The sequence below is a fragment of the Mus caroli genome, chromosome 18 (assembly GCF_900094665.2).
Source record: "Mus caroli chromosome 18, CAROLI_EIJ_v1.1, whole genome shotgun sequence".
Classification (NCBI taxonomy): Eukaryota; Metazoa; Chordata; class Mammalia; order Rodentia; family Muridae; genus Mus; species Mus caroli.
The window spans coordinates 40,809,158-40,829,501 of record NC_034587.1 but is presented as its reverse complement, the minus strand read 5'-3'; the positions used below and the strand labels follow the sequence as shown (position 1 = coordinate 40,829,501).

Here is a 20,344-nt window from a genome sequence, read left to right as displayed (position 1 = left end):
GCATATGTATCAAAAGATGGCCTAGTTGGCCATCACTGCAAAGAGAGGCCCATTGGACTTGCAAACTTTATATGCCCCAGTAAAGGGGAACCCCAGGACCAAAAGGGGGGAATGGGTGGTTGGGGAGTGGGGGGATGGGTATGGGGGACTTTTGGTATAGCATTGGAAATGTAAATGAGCTAAATACCTAATGAAAAAATGGGAAAAAAGAGGAAATGTCTGTAATTGTGAAATCTGAGTTCCTGGATTCTTTCCATTGCAACTAAGTGAATGTTTGATTTGTGTCCCAGGAGGCACACAGAGGACTGAGAGCAAGCGCAGCATTTGCATTTAGCAATTCAACATTCTGTCTCCAGAATACTATGAATTCTTGACTTGCCTGTGTTCAGGGTATTGCAGAAAATAGCATGTGTAACCACTTGGCACCAGGTACCTTGAGATGTAAGCTAGTAGAACTCACAGCTCCAGATGTCCAATGTGAAACCCAGATGAACAACGTAAAAGAATTATGGCATAGGGGCACACAGGACTGTCTGTGTCAACTCTGCTTCTGAAGTTATCAACAGAGTGATGGGAAGGGTGAGATTTATGTTGTAAAGACAATTCTCAGTTCACCTCATAACCTTTGAAACCTGTTAAATAAGGACAGTTGTAAATGTTAATTTCCTTTCCTATAAAATAAGACAATTAGGGGCTAGAGAGATGGCTTAGTGGTTAATAGCACTGTCTGCTCTTCCAGAAGTCCTGAGTTCAACTCCCAGTGTGATCTATATCTGATACTCTCTTCTGGCATGTAGGTGTACATGCAGATAGGGCAGTTATATAAATAATATAAATAAATAAATCTTAAAAAATGTAACTATTGATGTTAGCAGATAAAATGAGCATGCTTTTATAAACACGTATGATGTAGAATTCCATATGTTTCTTGTATTTGCTCAGAATTTTATAATCACATTCAGTTAAGAACATCAGATGAATACTAAATGTAAATAAAACCTACTCTTTATTATATTTTAAAAGAGAAAATATTTAAATATGGACATTGTGAGTTGAGATTTCTGGGCATTCCAATAGCACTTGACATTTTCATGATATTCTAAAATGTTAAAGGAAAATGAAGTTAGTATAGCTGTGCTGCTATTATTAATAATAGCACTAATAGTGCCATAGATAAATTGCTGTTAATTTACTTTGGGTCTGATTCTCTGAGAGGTGGTATATATACTATGGTTACATGTTTATATACACATGAATACATGAGCAATATATATATATATATATATATATATATATATACACACACATATATCTATATCTATATCTATCTATCTCTATCTCTATCTCTATCTCTATATCTCTCTATCTCTCTATCTCTCTATCTATCTATCTATCTATATCTATATCTATATCTATATCTATATCTATATCTATATCTATATCTATATCTATATCTATATCTATATCTATATCTATATCTATATCTATATATATATATTGCTCTCAGCTTTCCATACTCTAAGCTCTGGATCCTTGGATGTTGAAAAGCTAGTATTTAGTATGACATTAAGAGTGACTAAAACTGTTATTATATTGAAAGGAAGGGGTCTTATTTTGTGTGGGAATATTTTGCCTTACATGTAATAGGTCACCTCAGAGAACCATCCTATGGAGGTCATGCAATACAACATGAAGACCATGTGTGCTGGAGTTAGATGGAATTCATGCACTAGCTCAGTCACTTTTTCCTGAGTGACTTTAGGTAAATTGTTTGATTTCCCAGAGCATCTCAATTCTCCTCTGGAAACTGTGGCCCCATCTTGGAGGAGGATAAGGATACAGTCTGTGAGGATATACTAGCACAGCACTGTATGGCAGAAACTCCACAAAAGGAATCTGCTATCTCTCACAGTGAAACTAAACCCATTCTGAGCACTTTGGTCCCAGACCTCTATGTGAGAATCACCATCTTTATTTTAAGTCTTAAGTGAAAAGGCTCTGTATGTCCTCCACATTGAAAGAAACCAAACCAAAGGAGTGGGGAGTATGGGGGACTTTTGGGATAGCATTTGAAATGTAAATGAAGAAAATACCTAATGAAAAATTGGGAAAAAAGAAACCAAACAAAAGCAAAATGTGTTCTAAATGAAAAACTCAACTGCAGGATGAATCAATAGTTGATTATTGTTTGTTATAATCCTCAGAATAAGTAGTCTGCAAAATATTTCGTTATGCCATAATAAATTTTAAATGCTTACAAAATCTAATGACATTTTTAATAAGAGTTTATATTTTTGAATAGAACACAAATTACACATTGTGGTTTTCTTTTTTTAATCATTTCCCAGTCTGGACAGAGGGGTGACTACACACCCTTTAACTGAAGTTACGGCTGAAGTGTTAATGAGTTGAGACTTTATGAATCAAAACTTGTAGCAAGCAGGATAGATACAGGACACTGTTGTATGTCTTAAAATTGTTCTTTATACAAATGATGCTTAGTATTGATCTTAAATTTTATAAACTTCGAGAATGAGGAACAAGATAGATTCTTCAGTTTTTAAACAAAAGAGATCACACCAATTAAATGGACTTTTCTAACATTCATTTTTTTCTAGTACTTGTAGTTGCTTCAGTAAAAAAAAAATTGACACTATTTTCTTATAAATTTGTATTTTCAAATAAGCAATGGATTATTGTTAATGTAATTCCATCCTCTACCACATTTATCAGTCTTATCCTAAAAATAATTTGATATTTAACTAAAAATGAACAAGGCATCAAATGATTTTATATAGAGTCTGCCCATACTATAGTTATGTTAATAACATGAAAAAGGAAAGGTCCTACCTCATCCTATTAGCAGGATTCAGAGAGAAGGCAACACGCTGTAGTTTATGCCACTCTTTAAGGCCTATTCATCTCATGAAAATGACCACCATAAACATCCAAGGGACACATGTGCATTCTTCATCATGGTTGATGAAGGACTGGACTAGTGAGTCCTATAGCCATCCTTTGGGTTGCTGCTTTCTCTTTCTATTGCACAGCCTTCTGGTCCCTAAACATTTCAGTTTCTCCATCCAATAAGCTAAAAATTGTATATCTTAAATCATAGGGCCGGACATGGTGGCGCATGCCTTTAATCCCAGCACTCAGGAGGCAGAGGCAGGCAGATTTCTGAGTTTGAGGCCAGCCTGGTCTACAGAGTGAGTTCCAGGACAGCCAGGGCTATAGAGAGAAACCCTGCTTGAAACAAACAAACAAACAAACAAACAAACAAAAAAATCATTACCCAGGGAGAAAAATTACATGGCATTTGTAAAATTATTGTCTGTAAACCAAATAAATGATATAAAAATGACAAAACTATCATTTATCTTCTGTTCACTATCATAAAAAAGTGCAAGTTGCATAATTTTCCCACAAAGAACACAGTTTATCACAGAATACTTTAAAAATCTAGATTTTGGTATCAGACAAACATGGCATTTGATTATGTTTCTATATCCTGGTATTTTTTTCCTCAAAGAAAGAGCTTTGAAATCTCTAACTTCATCTCTTTAACTTTAAATTGCCTTAGTAATTTTCATACCTCATAGAATTGTGATGTTAAAGAAACCCACTATATGAGAACTTTCTGTTAAAGATCTGTGCTCAGGGAAACTACCCATCAAGATTTTATTTTCTTTATTTCCATTACCACTGGCACAGAAACCACACGGAAACACTAGTGGCTTAATATTACATCGACCATCTATGCTTTCTGTATCTCTAGCCTGGAACTGACATTAGCTACATTGGTTAAGTCTCCTTAACTGTACAGAGTAATTGTTGTACCTGTAGCTAAGCACATATCTCCATCCTCTTCAGAGAAGCTTCTACTTGTAGCAGATAACAATTCACACAGAGACACCCTCCGACTAATCAACATGCAGAGAACAAGACAGTGGAGTGTTCACCCCGAAACTGGGCCTTCATATCACATGATTGTTCCCCAAGGTTCAAGGACTTTCATGGAAGAGGAGTTGGAAAGATTGTAAAATCCAGAAGTGGTTGATAACATCAGAAAACATTGCTTTTCATACACACCAGGAAAGATACACACAAACTCACAAGAGTTGTGACAGCATGCACAAGACCTTCACAACCCTGCAAAGTAAAATCTCAGCATAGAAGGGGAAGCCTGCCATTAAACCCAACAATGGCTGAGGAACTCATAGCATTTGATGTTTCTGAGAAAAGTCACCTCACTTTAATAGGCTGACTGGATGCCAGTACACACCCAAGTCCAAGAACTAGCTGGTAGACAGAAACTGTTTTGAGATTAGAATTTAATGAGATAATGCTGTAAAGACTGGAAGATGTAACTGATGGCATAACTTGGTACCAGGTGAATAGCAAGGAGCTCAAGAGCTCCTACGTGAGAAATAGATTTTTCATTCTTGTTGCTAAGAATCACATCTGACGTTCTTTTCTGTTTATTTTTTTGTTTACAGATGACAACCCAAATGAAAATGACAACCCAGAGAGCAAGCCGGATGACTCTAGTAAAAATCCAGAACCAGGCTTCCCCAAATTCTTAAGCATTCTGGGTTCAGAGATCATTGAAAATGCAGTGGACTTCATCCTTCGCTCCATGTCCAGAGGATCGTAAGCACTGAGACAAACCTTGTTTTGCCAGCTTTATTGTAAATAATGATCACACTCCTGAAAACCAGTGAAATGGAGCAAATGCATTCATTACATTTTTTAAGTCCCCCTACCTTAAGTTACATTTTATATATGAATGAATTGCCCTTAACTTTTCTGGTATGATAGTGCTTCACTGATATCTTTACCATAATGCTTTAAAATCTCAGGGCCATAATAAGAAGGCAGAAGAATGCAGAACCAAAACTTGGAAGACAAGTTTTGGTCCTGATGATGAATGTTATGAGTGCTGTTTGGTTTGAGTTTGAGTAGCTCATAGAGGATAGATACGTAACTGATTATCTCTCATTGGACACAAGCTGCAGAACTCTCAGGATCAGTGTGTTGGCCACCATGAAGGATGATCCAGCCCAGAGTCCTTCTAATATTCTCAGCCTGCTTTCTAATACACCTTGGATTTGACAGAGCTTGGATCTCACATGACCTCTCCTTATTCTTCATACTTCTTTCACTCTGTGCCCCTGAAATGTGCTGGTTTTTAAAGTCAGTGGAGAATTGTTTGAATTAGTCTTTCTTCACTCCATAGCATATTTACCAGAAACCAAGACTAAGGGTACAGATATTTTAAAAAGCTTTCTGAGTAACTCTGATATGAAAGCCACACCTAACCAGGTGCTCGACTACATACCTGGGCTCTAAAGTTCTATGAAACCTGAAAATTGTGATCATATTTTAGTTAAATACAGATTCTCATGTTTTCCTGGACTATCCTTGGCTTCTTATACTCAACTTACAATAAATGAAGATCCATTATAAAGGAGCAGTTAAAGTATAAAGGCTCATCTAGTAATCTTTGATATGCTTAAATCAATGCATTTGGTTGTATGATGTTCTGCATACGATTTTTCTCCACACATTGTTAAATATCAAAGATAATTTTATTTTATTATTATATTTCCTTTTGGGGAAGTTTTATTTGCATCTGTTGCCTTCTCATGATTATTAACAGAAGCAAGAAGGAGATTAATAAGAAAACTCATAAATAAAACATCCAATGAATGCAAAATAAAAAAAAAACCTAATAATGTCACATAGAATACATACCAAAGCTAGGAGGCAGAATAATTACTCCTTTGCTCTCTTTCACTAGGGAAGTCCCCTTATGCAAAATGTAAAACATGCTGTTGTAAGTTTGCTATCTGTTCTATTTGGAACCTGTAAGGTCTAAGCTCAGAAGTGTTACCTTCTTGTCTACATACTTATCATATTCAGAGCTGATCCTTCTTTGTGCTACTAGAGCTTTGGTTGAGGTCAGGCCTTAGTGTTGCTTAAGTTCTCCCGTGTACCTGAAATGTTCTACATATGGCTCATGGCCACAGTTTGGTCCTGTAACTTATCTCCAAGCTCCTTCTTAGAAAACCATCCTATCATCCTCTTGTTACCTTGTTATTCTATCATCCTCTCCTTCCTTACTCACTGTCCTCTGTCACTTTGCTTTGAGATGGTGTACTATTGCTTACAGCATTATAAAATTGTTTTAAATCATGTAGTCTAATGAAAAAAGGAAACCAGATAAGTCTATCTAGTCTAATATTCTGTCATAACATCTTTCCTATGATGTCGGACAATCAGTAAATATCCTAGAGATCATACCTGAACTCCATGTATTACAAATTGGATATGGAAACCTGAAGAGTCTTTGTTTAAAGGCAAAGTATTCCTTGTCCATGAGAATAAATCTAGAGGAGGGTAGAGTCAGGATGGGAAACATTGCAAAGTCCATTTACAAAGACCATGAGTGCTGCTGAGGTGCTGCATGAGACAAAGCTTCCCAAAATGCACTGCTAGGGTTCGATTATGTGAAAAGTTGACTTGAAAATTGTTAAGACCCAGATACAGAGCAAAAACTGCTTCTCAACAAATCTTCAGTCTTTAAGGTTAGACAATATGAGCTCATGCAGGGACAACTACAAATGAGTAGCAAGATAAATTCTATGTGAATATTAAAGTCAACTTCCAGAGTATGCAATGGGACTAATACCTATAGCAAAATGTTTGTGGCCCATGCGAACTATATGCTAGGTCTTGAAGGACCTAGTGAGATTCGACTCAAAGGGTATAGAAGAACTGTTGGGGAATTCTCAATGTGAAAATATGCTTTATTTAGTCCAATATATCAGATGCCTAAATAGGGTGTCAGGTACATAACATGTACTACATATAGATATCCTGTGAAGAAACTGAAGAAATGTGGTTTCTCCATTTGCTTTTAAGGTTTATTGGAGCAATGGGAACTGACTTCCCTCTTGTTCTAAAACTACATACATTCAAATGCAAACAGATGAATGCACACACACACATACACACATATATGAATTCCAAGAATTCCACATATATGTGTGTATGTGTGTATATGTGTGTATGTGTGTATATGAATTCCAAGAATTCCACATATATGTGTGTATGAGTGTGTTTGTGTGTGTGTGCAAATCTGCTCATGTTATTATAAAAAATTTGCTCACTCATTATTATTCCTGAAATTCTTTCATAAACCTTCACTTCCTTCAAGCAGCGCACATGCTTAGGCCTGATAATGAAGGTCCATCCTTGATGAACTGGTACTTTCTGTTATATCTACCATTCCCTCGCACTAGACACCTAGGCCTGAACCACAGATGATATTTATATGAAACCTCAAAGCCTTTGTGTGAGCTTTTTCTTCCTCTGCAAACAGTGTTTAGTCTGAAATCCAGAATTCTTTAATTATTGATCAAACCTAATCACTTCCTAAAACCCAGTGTAGAAGTAAACTCCAAAAAGAAGTTATAGACTCTTAGAGTTATAAAATCCAGTTTTTGTTGGTTTGTTTATTTCTTCGTTTTTGTTTTGTTTTGCAACTTGGAATTCATAGTACTTTGTGCAGTCAATGCAAGAACAGCAGCTCTCATCTTAAAGGGAATAAGATATAGTTTATTCTTGAGCCATTTTGAGTGAGAACTATAAACTATTGTTCAAATCTTGGGTCTTACTTCACTGTTATGTAGGAAGATCTGGAGAAGAAAATTATGCCTCAGATCTTGTTAGCAGGCTTAATTTTGAGCACAGCAGCCCAGGCCTGTAACCCAGACTACTTGAAAGGATGAGGCAGGAGGATCACAAGTATGAAACCAGCTTATGGAACAAGTGAGACTCCATTTAAAAAAAACATAAAAAATAAAAATTTTAATTAAAAAATTGAGGAAAGTAAAGGAAAATTAAAAAGTGTGGTAGGTGAAGTCATACTAACATTCCCGTAAGTCTACCTAACTCCTGCTTTCTCTCTTCTCTTTTTCAAGAAGTTTTATGGAACTTGAAGGTGATCCTGGACAGCAACCTTCAAAAGTGAACTCCTAAGGTGATTTTTAACTTAAACTTTACAAGTATAATAGCATAGTAGACACAGAAAACAAGGGTTTGGATAATCATATTCTTTTATTTGGGGAACTTATGCATAAATATACCAGACGGGTAAGGTTTCAGTTCCATCTTTACTCTAATTGCAGTTTGTTTGAAATCCCTATATTGTTATCATTTTCTGTGCCAACATCCCAGTAGGCTCCTAAAGGAGGAAGCCAAGTGTGAGGAGTGAAGAGGTCTGGTCTGTGCTACATTCTCCTAGGAACCTATTGTTGGGTTTCTGTCCCTTTGACAAATACCTGACATAATCAGGTTATAAAACGAAATCATTGATTTTGGATCTCAGTTTTCTTGGTTTCAATCTCCAATGCACTGGTGTCATTGGTTTGGACCAATAGTGAGGCAACACACCATAGGCTGGTGATCCCCTCAGTGCATCATAGCAGGGGCTTATGAACTCCTAAGCTCATGTCTATAAAGAGAAAGAGGAACAAACTAGAATCCCATAATCACTTTCCAATCATACCTTTAAGTGTGAAGACTTCCCATCTGTCCCTACCCTTCAATATTTTTAACCATCCCAAATATCACTAAGCTAGGAACCAAGTCTTTTACATCTAGACCTTTGGGAGTGCACTCCACATCCAAACTCTAGTTTGCTTTGTACAAGTCCACCTATAAGATAAGAGGGCAGCACACACCTAAAACAAAATCTAAGGACCAGGCAATCATGCAGTTAGTCAGTATAATAGAAAGAGTGGAATTTGCCGAGCTTAACACATGGAGAAAACACTAACAATTTCTCTGTCACACACACACTTATGGTTTGAATACCAAGAACACCCATTCTTTTCACTCAATAATGTCCTAAGAACTTACATTGGAATATAAAAACAAACATTTTAGGAATGAGAAAGTAGTACCAGTACCTGACATGAAATGAGTTCCTGCTACATTTTAAATGCTGGATATAGAACTAATTTATAGTCTCTGTGAGAGACAAGCATTATTATTTTTAAGCCTCACAAGTGGGGAAATGAAGGCTTGGGAATGTTGTTGATATGACCATATTAATAAGGAAGGGGGATAAGACTAGAACCTGAACCTCATGCCAAGATTTTGTGTCCTATATCTAAGCCATATATCACTACTAGAGAGCAGAGAATGACCGAGGAGGAAGCAGCTGAGAGTAATGATTAGGCTTTGATGCATGCTAAACTAAAACACTTCCCTCTTGATTAGTTGATGTCTCTTAGGTACACCTCCAGAATTGTGGCCTTTCCCAACTTCTGTTGCCATCTAGGCTGGGAAAGTTCCTTATATCTTCTGGTTCCATTGCATAATTTGGGTGTGTCCAGCTCAGAAAGTCACTATTACATTACCCCAGAACATAGCTTACTCTTTCATGAGCTTTTAAGGATGGATATAAGGCTTGGGCATTGTAATCAAGATATGCCCAAGACACATAATCCTCCCTTGCTCCTAAATCCAGATAAGCTTCTAAAAACACTGACTTGTGTATTCATGTTTCCATCTTCTCTTCAGGGAAAAGCTTTCTTCTAGTTTCAAGTGCCCAAATACTTGTCTTCATTCAGGCAGCAACTCCACACTTGCAGTTGTTTGTGGTCATATCCCAAATCCTTGCAGGACCAATCTGGTCTTCAGTGTAGGAGGAATAAAGTAGATGAAGCGAAAGGAGAAGTAAAAAAAAATCATGATGGTAGAAGTTCAACCTGTACCATGGACACCTGCTGTCTGTACCCCCATCAACAAATAGCTCTGTCTCGCTAAGACTCATTTCTATCTTTTGAATTGGAAACACTAGAGAAATGTCACGGTTCCTAAGTATCATGTTGAGATTTCTTTTTTGACTATACACTGAAAAAAAAAATGTAAACAGAGAGATTTCTAGGTGAACTCTAGATGCTATCATGATCCAGGAGAAATGATTCAATATGTTGTGAATAAATAAATAAGTAAGTTTTGATAAGGAACATCAGTTTAAATGACCACAACATGATCACTTATGGGTAGCACTTAATGGGTAGTTGAGATGTTTTCATTCTATGGTAATTGTACTGTTTAATCAAAAGTAAGTCATCACTTTACAATAAAGTGATTCAGAGCAATGTTTGTTTCTCCAGCTCAGGAAATTTGACTTCTACTTATTTCTTAAATTAAGATATATAGTCTAATGGGGCTGGAGTGATAGATTATCTATTTATGAATGATTACTACTCTCCAAAGGACCTGTTTTTGGTTCCCTGCTCCCATGTAGGGTCTTTCAAAAGTAACTGATTTCAGCTCCAGGGAAACCAAAACTCTACCCTCTGTGAACACATACTTGCATACATAGAGATACTTACAGATATGTATAAGTAAGTAATAAAATGATGCTTTTAAAAATATACATAATTGAAGGCAATTGATAGGTGTTCAATAGACATTCTACATTTCTCTTAGCAATGTGTTTAACACCATTTCATACCACTTATTACTGTTTTGTCACACTCCTTTAATGAGCATTTAACCCACGCCAGTCATGTGTTCACCATTACTGTCATTGGAAAACTCATCATCTGGTCTATCTCTGAGCTCAGTGTACCTGGAGAACATGAAGGTCAGTGATAGGGACTTATGGGAAAGGGCAACAAGGAGCCCCTGGAGGAGGGGTGATGAGCGTGATGAAGTCTTTAGAAAGAAGGTGAACTGTACTAAGTCAACACACAGTCTAAGAAGATGAAGAAAGGGCACTTTGGAGATCAGAAAAATGATGATGCTCCAGTAACTGAACACCTAAGATCCCCTCAGCCTCAGCCTTAGCTCTCCAACACTGATGTGACTTCCAACAGGCTTAGGGTTTCCAAACACTTAACTGTTTTTGCCCTCCATTAATTGAAGGCAACTCGATTCAATATGTTCTTTTTCTTCCTTTCCTTCTTTTTTTTGTGGGGGGAGTCTTAAGTCATTTGACACATTTGTATTTATACCTTGATTTCTCAAAAAATGAGGCCTGATAAACCTCATTACATAATTAAGACCGTCAGAAGAAGTAGTAGATTAGAATGCTTCTTATTAATTTTGATTTCTATACATATTACTTGGATTAAGAAAACATCTTGTGTTTAGATTTTCTATGTCCTACCTAAAAATGAGTGAATTAAATAGAATGTTCTGGTGCAAATGATGATCAGAATTAAATTTGAGCACACTATTGCATCTCCTCGGGTCAGCTTGCTCTCCTCCAATCATGACATGGATATGACTGCTGTGTCTCTTCCTTCTGCCAAATATCCAAACCATTGTGAAAGTGACGTCTCTTAACCATTCGTAAGATTGGTTCTTCATGCATTCCACTCTCACCCCTGTTGCTGTGTCTTTGCTTTTGTATCCTGATTTTTTTTGGGGGGGGGCTATTGTTTCTGTTATTTTAGTTGATTATTTCCTCAAACCTGTATGGCATTTGATTTTATTGCAAGTTCTCTCATGCTTCAAAGTGCAGATGCATTAACATTTTAACGAAAAGGTAGAAAGACTTAGGTGTATTTGCTAAATTGTTCTCTCTATTTGTGTTTTGAAGGGCACACCCGTTTGGTAACCATGCAGAGCAAGGACAGCCAGATCCTGAACATCCAGTTCTGTTTCACAAGTTGTGCAGATCCAAAGACCTCAAGGCAGCTCCCAGCAAGTCACTGGGAACTGAGCCCCAGTTTCAGCCAACTAGAATTCATTCTAGCTCTTTGACTTTGCATTCCTCTTTCATGCTAAGTCAGAAAATAAGTATCCTCTTAGAGTTTTAGAATTACACACCTGGCTTCGTAGAGATTTTTGTTGTTCCTAGGAATTTTCCATGCTGTATTTTATTTTCTAATGAGGGAAAAATGAGATTATATTATGGCACATGCATATGTGTAAAGGCTAGGTCAAGGCTTCTTTGTGTATGCAATACATACATATTAACAGACTCTAAAAGATAAAATAACATATTTAAAATAAAAATGGCAATATGTAGTAGAGAGAAGACTTAATTCTTACTCCAAAAACTAAGTTCTTAATTTCTAAAGCTATATGAAGAAGTTTCAATATTTTACAGATTTTTTAAAAAATGTTTTCCATTCAAAACTTTTTGAGTCGCATATCCTGTGTTGCTGAATTAAAAGCTAGACTCCTTATCATTCAAATGTCTGTCTCTCTTCTGTGGTCTTTATTAATCTTCTAGAATACAGTGTGCACTTGACACAGCTGGAGTTATCACAGAGAAAGGAGCTTCAGAAAAAAAAAAAAAGAATACAGTGTGCTTGAATTGCTGAGTGCAGTCCTTTCACACTGGTGTGTCAGGGAACAGAGGCAGAGTCCTTAGCAGCAATAGCAATGCACTTGACAGACACATCCCCCAAGAGTGACCTAATGTGTTCAAAAGGAGAAGACTGAAGTCTGGGAGGAAGATGAGCATGGCAGTGCCGGGGTCTCGAAGACCAACCCATTCTGCTTCCTCTCTTCAGTTCACCAGAGTTGCTCCTCAGTCCTGTCTTTCTCAAGTACCACTCCTATTTCCAATCTCATCCTGAGTGCAACCGATAACTCTTGCTTGTCTCTCTTGCTTTTTTAATTTGTCTGTGATAGGTTCGCATACAGCACAAAGAACTTTTAATGATATTGGTGGATGGAGTATTGAACCTAGTCGGAAAAGAAAATGAAATGAGATGAAATGAGGATGAGTGTTGCGTTTTATGGTGAAGTGCGATAGTCTCCCCTTTGCATTTTGATCAATGATGTCAGTTTCAACTATCACATCCTTCTTCACCAAGTTACCTAAATATGTATTAAACTCAGCATCTGACAATTAGAATGCTTCTCTACCAAATGTGATCCTAAAATCTCTTTTCAGAGTATTTTTTGGGGGAGGGGGTTGATGGTGTTTGTTTATAGTACTGTGGGGTACAAGCATCCCAGAGACTTTCACATGTTGGTAAGTATTTTTCCACTGAGTTGCAACCTCTATTCTCTCTCTCTCTCTCTCCCTCTCCCTCTCCCTCTCCCTCTCCCTCTCTCTCTCTCCCTCTCCCTCTGTGTATGTGGGGTGTGTGTGTGTGTGTGTTTGTATATGAACCTGTGTGACACCCGGAACCACTGATCATGTGAAGACCAGAGGAGAGCATCCATCAGACTTCTCTATTTTTATCACTCTGCCTTAATTCTTTGAGATGGGGCTTCTCCTTGAATAAGGAATTTGAGGGTGTTGACTGGTTTTCAGTTCAAGTAAGCCTCTTGTCGCCACACTCCATAATGCTGGGATTACAGTCTGGGCAAGCACATAACACTTATATAGTATATAGCTTGTACTCGGGTGCTGAGTCCTAACTCAAGTTGCACACCAAACACTCTTAACCACTATGGCATATCCTTAGCCTCTTTTGGACTTTAATTCACAAATTTGTGCATGTGTAGCAATTTTACTACAACAAGTCAATGCAATACCCATGTAAACGTCATACTTCTGCCATCCATTTGAATTGATTCTTTCAGGATGGAATAGGAACTGGGTACAATGTCAACAATAGATTTGGGAGAGAGGCTACATAGTTGCTCTTCAAGAACTCCAGTAATTCTCAACTTAGACAAAACATTTTCTCTTCTCAATCTCTGCTGTTATCTTCCCCCAACTCTCAACAAGATCCATATATCCAGGCAGCAAGTACATTTATTTTGAAAAACAAAGCTTTCATTCATGTGAATAGTGCTCTTTTATTCCTTTTATGAACTTGTGGTCTCACTGAAACTTCATAACCACTGTGTGATTGAAGAGAGACAGTGAGACTCCCCATGTTCAGCAGGGATCAAGTACAGGATAGCAAAAGACAGGGAGAGAAACTGGGTGACCACCAAACAGGCAGATGTGAGTGTAAATATAGCATCTGCAGCATCCTGTGGACATGGTTTGCAGCACTGTTACTCTGACCTCACAAGTTCCTACCTTAACTCCACAGCTTGTGGAGTCAGCATTATGCCCTTCATGGAAGTGCTGGGTGGAAGGAAAGCTTCTATTTAAATAGAATTCAAATTGTATCAATTCCTCCCACCATCTCCACCTTATTTTTCTGGGAAAAGCTTATGTTTCAGTTGCCTCACAGGGGTTAATCCTGCCAGAGCTGCCCACTTGTCATCCCTTCTCCAATATCTCAGCCCTTTGCTCCTTCTCTCCAGGCACATGGAAGGAACCTTCAAGCCTTTCTAGAATGTTCTTTTTCACCCTTAAATGTCCTTTACCTTGGGCTGGTGAGATGGCTCAGTGGGTAAGAGCACCCGACTGCTCTTCTGAAGGTCCAGAGTTCAAATCCCAGCAACCACATGGTGGCTCACAACCATCCTTAACGAGATCTGGTGCCCTCTTCTGGAGTGTCTGAAGACAGCTACAGTGTACTTACATATAATAAATAAATAAATCTTAAAAAAAAAAGAATGAAAAGAAGATCAGCTTGTACATTAAAAAAAAATGTCCTTTACCCTTATTTAACATATTGCCATACAGTAGCACCATGTAGCTTTGCCTTCATTTCATTAAAGTATTTCTCCAAGATTAGCTTCTCAAAAGGCTCATCATAGGTTCTACAGTTTAAAATCCCATCTGCTGGATAGTATTTCCCATGTCATTTGGGATGTCTTATTCCATTCCATCAAGTCCATCTCTTAACATGATCTTTAGACTTGATTTATTTCATTTATTCGTTAGAATGTTGTATTTACACATTTATAAACAATCATGTATATACACATACATACATACATGTCTATAACAGTTAATGAGAAAAGAGGCCATCAATCTACAAGAAAGCAAAATGTGCATATAAGATAGTTTTGATGCAGGAAAGGGAAGGGGAAATGGTGTAAATCTAATATAACCTGAAAAAATTTAAAGAAGTAATTTTTTATCTCTTTGTTGTTTGTCTTCCTAGCTAGGGTTTCTCTGTGTATTCCTGGCTGCCCTCAAACTCACTCTGTAAAACAGGCTGGCCTCAGATTCACAAGATACATTCCTGCTTTTGCCTTTCAAGTGCTTGGATTAAAGGCGTGCACCAACACCACCCAAATTTTATTTTATATAAATAGAATAAATATTTAAAATATTTTTTAAAATAGAAATTTAATTCCATGAGACAGGAACCATAACTCTTTTGTTAAAAGTTCCTTGCCCCGTTTTGAGCATCAAATGCAGATTCTAGTAGCAAATAGTTCTTCCATAAATATTTCTTTTTTTATTAGGTATTTTTTTATTTTACATTTCAAATGCTATCCCAAAAGTCCCCCATAGTCCCCCCACTCCCCTACCCACCCACTCCCACTTCTTGGCCCTGGTGTTCCCCTGTACTGAGGCATATAAAGTTTGTAAGACCAAGGGCCCTCTCCTCCCAATGATGGCCAACTAGGCTATCTTCTGCTACATATGCAGCTAGAGACATGAGCTCTGGGGGTACTGGTTAGTTCATATTGTTGTTCCACCTACAGGGTTGCAGCCCTCTTTAGCTCCTTGGGTACTTTCTCTAGCTCCTCCAAACACAGACACCATTGCATATGCCAGCAAGATTTTGCTGAAAGGACCCTGATATAGCTGTCTCTTGTGAGGCTATGCCGGTGCCTGGCAAACACAGAAGTGGATGCTCACAGTCAGCTATTGGATGGAACACAGGGTCCCCAATGGAGGAGCAGTAAATATTTCTTAAGGAAATATCAAGAAGCAAATGGAAATGATGGAAAGTTTACTTAAGGGGAATGCATTATGAGGTCAAAGTGAATATGACATCAAGCCCAATGTTGCTTTCATGTGGCTTAGAGTCTTCACTCAATGACTGAGTGTCTAATCAAGTAGTAACATCACATACAAAATGCATAACCATGAGGATGGTCCTGTCAATGTGAGAGCATCTCTTGTGCTCTGTGGTGAGATGTGGGAGGACTTCTGAAAGGCAGCAATATTGGAGTCATGAACTGACAGAAAGCAAAGGAAAAAAATAGGAGTGGCAATTCCAAACAAGGTAACTGTGGGCAACTTACTGAGGACTGGCTCTAAATCAGAATGCCTGTTTTAACTCGCATCTTCCAGTCACCACACATATGTATTAATGAAGGGTCTACATCTACTACCTTAAAAGGCTCAGATTTTATTACAGCATCATTTCCAATGTGACTTTGACTGGCCCTTATGAGATGTACATGAGGGACATTGGTGGTGCTTCCTGGGTAAAGTACCCATTTTCAAAGGTTAATGAATATTGTGAGAAAGACTTGGAAGCAATTACATTATTGATTAGAATTGACACTACTGTTAAAAGGAAGAGTAGATCTGAATTTCATGGTGTATAAGAAAGTTTATACATTTATTGAATCATAACTGATGCATTATACTCATAGAAGTTTAAGTATGTATTTGAGGATTTTTGATAAATGTGTACCCACAAAACTGTCATCTAATAAGATACTGAACATGTTCATTGTATGCAAAAATTTCTCTTGCCATTTGTAACCTATTTGCTTTCACAATAGATTGACATGAACTTTCTAGAGTCCAAAGGTTGATTTTAAAGTAAATACATGCAATTCTGTTTCAGGCATTAAGTGTTCATTCATAACACTTGACAGCATCTTGGGATTAGTTGGCTTATATGGTTCCTGGGCTAACTTGGGCAATCCCAATGTGTTGACCCACCTCCACTTTCAGATAAAGTGAGAAGGCAGTCATATATCTGGCTTTTCCTATTGTCAATCCACTTTGCTTGGGAACATTGGTAGAACATGTATTAACTTAAAGATAAATCATTAGAAACAAAATTGAGAACAATTCATCTATAATTTTTGTCAAACAAATTGTTTGGGAGACTAAAGTGTGAGTCATTCAAAGGGCTTTATCACGTTACTCATGCATTCAGAAATCTCATGGGATTATCAGGCTTCATGGACACTGGCAGATGCTATGCTCTCCTCTCTTTGAACTTCTCCAAAGTGAGAAACAAATTATAATCAATCATTCATGAATGCCTAATTCTGTCTAGAAAGAAGTGTTCAGAAAGGAAAAACATTGTTTCTCTTATAACCTATTACAATTGGATCTTGCCAGTGCAAGTGATCATGGAGGTTTTCAAAGAAGTAATACTTGTGTTGATGTGTGCAGAGAAAAAGAAACAACATGGCAAAATGGTTAAATGTAACAAAATCTCAAAAAAAAAAAAGACAGAAAAAGAGGCACTTAAAGTTGAGGGAGTGATAGTTCCAATAGTGCTATGCTTATCCACAGAAGAAAGCCAAAGTAACAAGTTGTGAACAAGAATCAAGGAAATCAAGGAGAAAAGTAATCTTATAGGATCTCACAAGTTATCCTAAAAACATGCTTCCCAAATCTAAATAAAAATTTTTGATCATTAAAATTATCAATGCAAACACTGGCTTACATTTTGAAACTCCACTTGCTTGATGTAGAGGCCTGATGAAATTGAAAGCCTGGTTCAAGAGCACTTATAAGAGGTAGATAAACCAGGCCAAACTAGTGTCATTGCAGAGGAGTGATGTGGGAGAATAAATGAAACTAGGAGCTGACTCTACACAGATATGGCCATGAGTCAGATAGTATCTGTCAGAGAGATTGAAGTGTTGATAAAGAATAGTAGGTGGCTGACTAATGTCTCAGTATGTATGGTGATGTCATTCAGGGAGATAGAGGACACCAGAAACAAAACTCTTCAAAGATTTCCTGGGTTGTTAGAGTAAGAAGTGGCCGTGATTCTGACACTCAACACTTGGCTTCTACTCTTCTACCTGTACAGCCCAAGTCTGTGTTTCTTGAATCTGCTCAAACAGCTTTAGACACACAAATAAATCTCATTTCTTTGAAGAAGCCAAGTTCTCTGCATTATGAGGATATTCACTCCATTGACTGCTTTCTAGAGCATTATTTGGCTAATCTGGCCTCTGTAAGATGAGTGGGCCATGTTGGTTTCACTTGTCACTGTATGTTTAATATCAATTAAAAATACTGCAATCAATATTTAATGACCAGTTATAGAATAAAATACATACATAAAGCAACAAATGACCAATAATTATAATTTTTAGCTACTCAGTAGATAAGTTTACACTTGATTGAGTTACACTCCTGGTTACAGGCACTGCAAAGAATGAACATTGATATGAGTATCTTAAACTAAGGAATGTCTATATCTATGTAATTAATATGTTTTTAAAAAGTTCATAGCTATAAGTCCTTCCATAAAGGAATTAGAAAGTGCTCATAGCAGCAACTTAAAAAGTACACCTGAAAGCTCTAGAAGAAGAAGAAAAGCAAGCATACCAAAGAGGAGTAGAAAGCCAAAAATAATCAACATCAGGGCTGAAATCAATCAGTTAGAAACAAAGAAAACAATATAAAGAACCAATGAAACCAAGAGCTGGTCCTTTGAAAAAATCAGCAAGATAGACTAACCCTTAGCCAAACTAAGCAGAAGACAGAGAGACAGTATACAAATAAATAAAGTCAGAAATGAAAAGGGAGACATAACAAGAGACACTGAAGAAATTCAAAGAATCATTAGGTCTTACTTTAAAAGCCTATATTTTAAAAAATTGAAAAATCTCAAGGAAATGAACCAATTTTTAGACAGGTACCACTTACAAAAGTTAAATCAAGATGAGGTAAACTATTTAAAGATCCCTACAACTCCTAAAGAAATAGAAACAGTCCTAGCAAAGAAAGAATTTCAGACCAATTTCACTTATGAATATTGATACAAAAATACTCAATAAAATACTTGCAAACTAAATCAAAGAACATATCAAAAACATCATCCACCATGATCAAGTAGGCTATATCCCAGGGATGCAGTGATGGTTCACTATACAAAAATTCATCAACATAATCCACCACATAAACAAACTGAAAGAAAAAAAATCACACAATCATCGATTTTTTAATATTTTTATTAGATATTTTCTTTATATACATTTCAAATGTTATCCCCTTTCCTAGTTTCCCTTCCAAAAATTCCCTATCCCCTTCCCCCTCCATCTGCTCCCCAACCCACCCACTTTTGCTTCCTGGTCCTGGTATTCCCCTCTATTGAGGCATAGAACCTTCACAGGACCAACGCCCTCTCCTCCCATTGATGACCAACTAATCATCTCATTAGATGCTGAAAAAGCCCTTGAGAATATTCAACATCCCTTCACATTAAAATATATTATAGAGTTCAAGAACACAAGGCATATACCTAAACATAATCAAAGCAATATACAACAAGCTAATAGACAACATCAGGCTAAATGGAGAGAAATGTAAAGAAACAACACTAAAATCAGGGACCAGACAAGGCTTCCCACCCTCTCTCTATCTATTCAATGTAGTACTTGAAGTCCTAGACAGAGCAATAAGACAACTAAGGGAGATCAAGGGGATAGAAATTGAAAAAGAAGTATTGCCATTTGCAGATATGATAGTATATATAAGCAACCCCAAAAATTCTATCAGAGAACTCTTATAGATGATAAACAATTTCAAGATAGTGGCTCATGCCACTATCATGAGTTACAAACATAACTCAAATAAATCAGTAGCCATCCTTTATGTAAATGATAAATGGACTGACAGAAAAATTAGGGAAACAATACCCCTTACAATAGCCATGAATAATATAAAATATCTTGGTTTAACTCAAACCAAGCAGGTGAAAGATCTGTATAACAAGAACAAGTTCCTGAAGATATAAATTGAAGAAAACCTCAAAAGATGAATAGAGCTACCATGCTAACAGATAGGTCGGGTTAATATAGTGAAAATGGCCATCTTACCAAAAGCAATCTACAGATTCAGTGCAACCCCATCAAAATTCCAACAAATTTTTATAGCCCTTGAAACAGTAATTCTCAACTTCATAAGTAAAAATAATAAACCCACAATAAGCAAAACAATTCTCAACAATAAAAAAACTTCTAGAGAAATCACCATCCCTGACTTCAAGCTGTACTACAAAGCAGTAGTGATCAAAACTGCCTGGTATTGGTAAAGAAACAGACATGTTGATCAATGGAATTGAATCAAAGACCCAGAAATAAATCCACACACCTATGAACCCTTAATTTTTGATAAAGAAGCCAAAACCATACAACAGAACGTTTGTCTTCAACAAATGATGTTGGTCTAATTGAAAGTTTGCATGTAGAAGAATGAAAATAGATACATAGTTATCACGCTGCACAAAAAAAAGTCCAAGTGGATGAAGGGCCTCAACATAAAACCTTATACAATAAATTTCAT

General features: G+C 37.0%; 1 protein-coding gene across 2 annotated transcripts in view; it reads left to right on the top strand.

Moving 5' to 3' along the window:
* C18H5orf46 (chromosome 18 C5orf46 homolog) overlaps positions 1-12,048 on the top strand; it is a 16,124-nt gene extending 4,076 nt beyond the window's left edge. The window contains exons 2-4 of one of the 2 annotated variants that reach the window (XM_021151129.1): positions 4,500-4,653; positions 7,989-8,047; positions 11,630-12,048. In XM_021151129.1, the coding sequence (XP_021006788.1) occupies positions 4,500-4,653; positions 7,989-8,046 (212 nt within the window). In that variant the 3' untranslated portion in view covers position 8,047; positions 11,630-12,048. The remainder of the gene's footprint in view (positions 1-4,499; positions 4,654-7,988; positions 8,048-11,629) is intronic. The other variant, XM_021151130.1, reaches the window with a different exon arrangement.
* Positions 12,049-20,344: the final 8,296 nt, after the last annotated feature.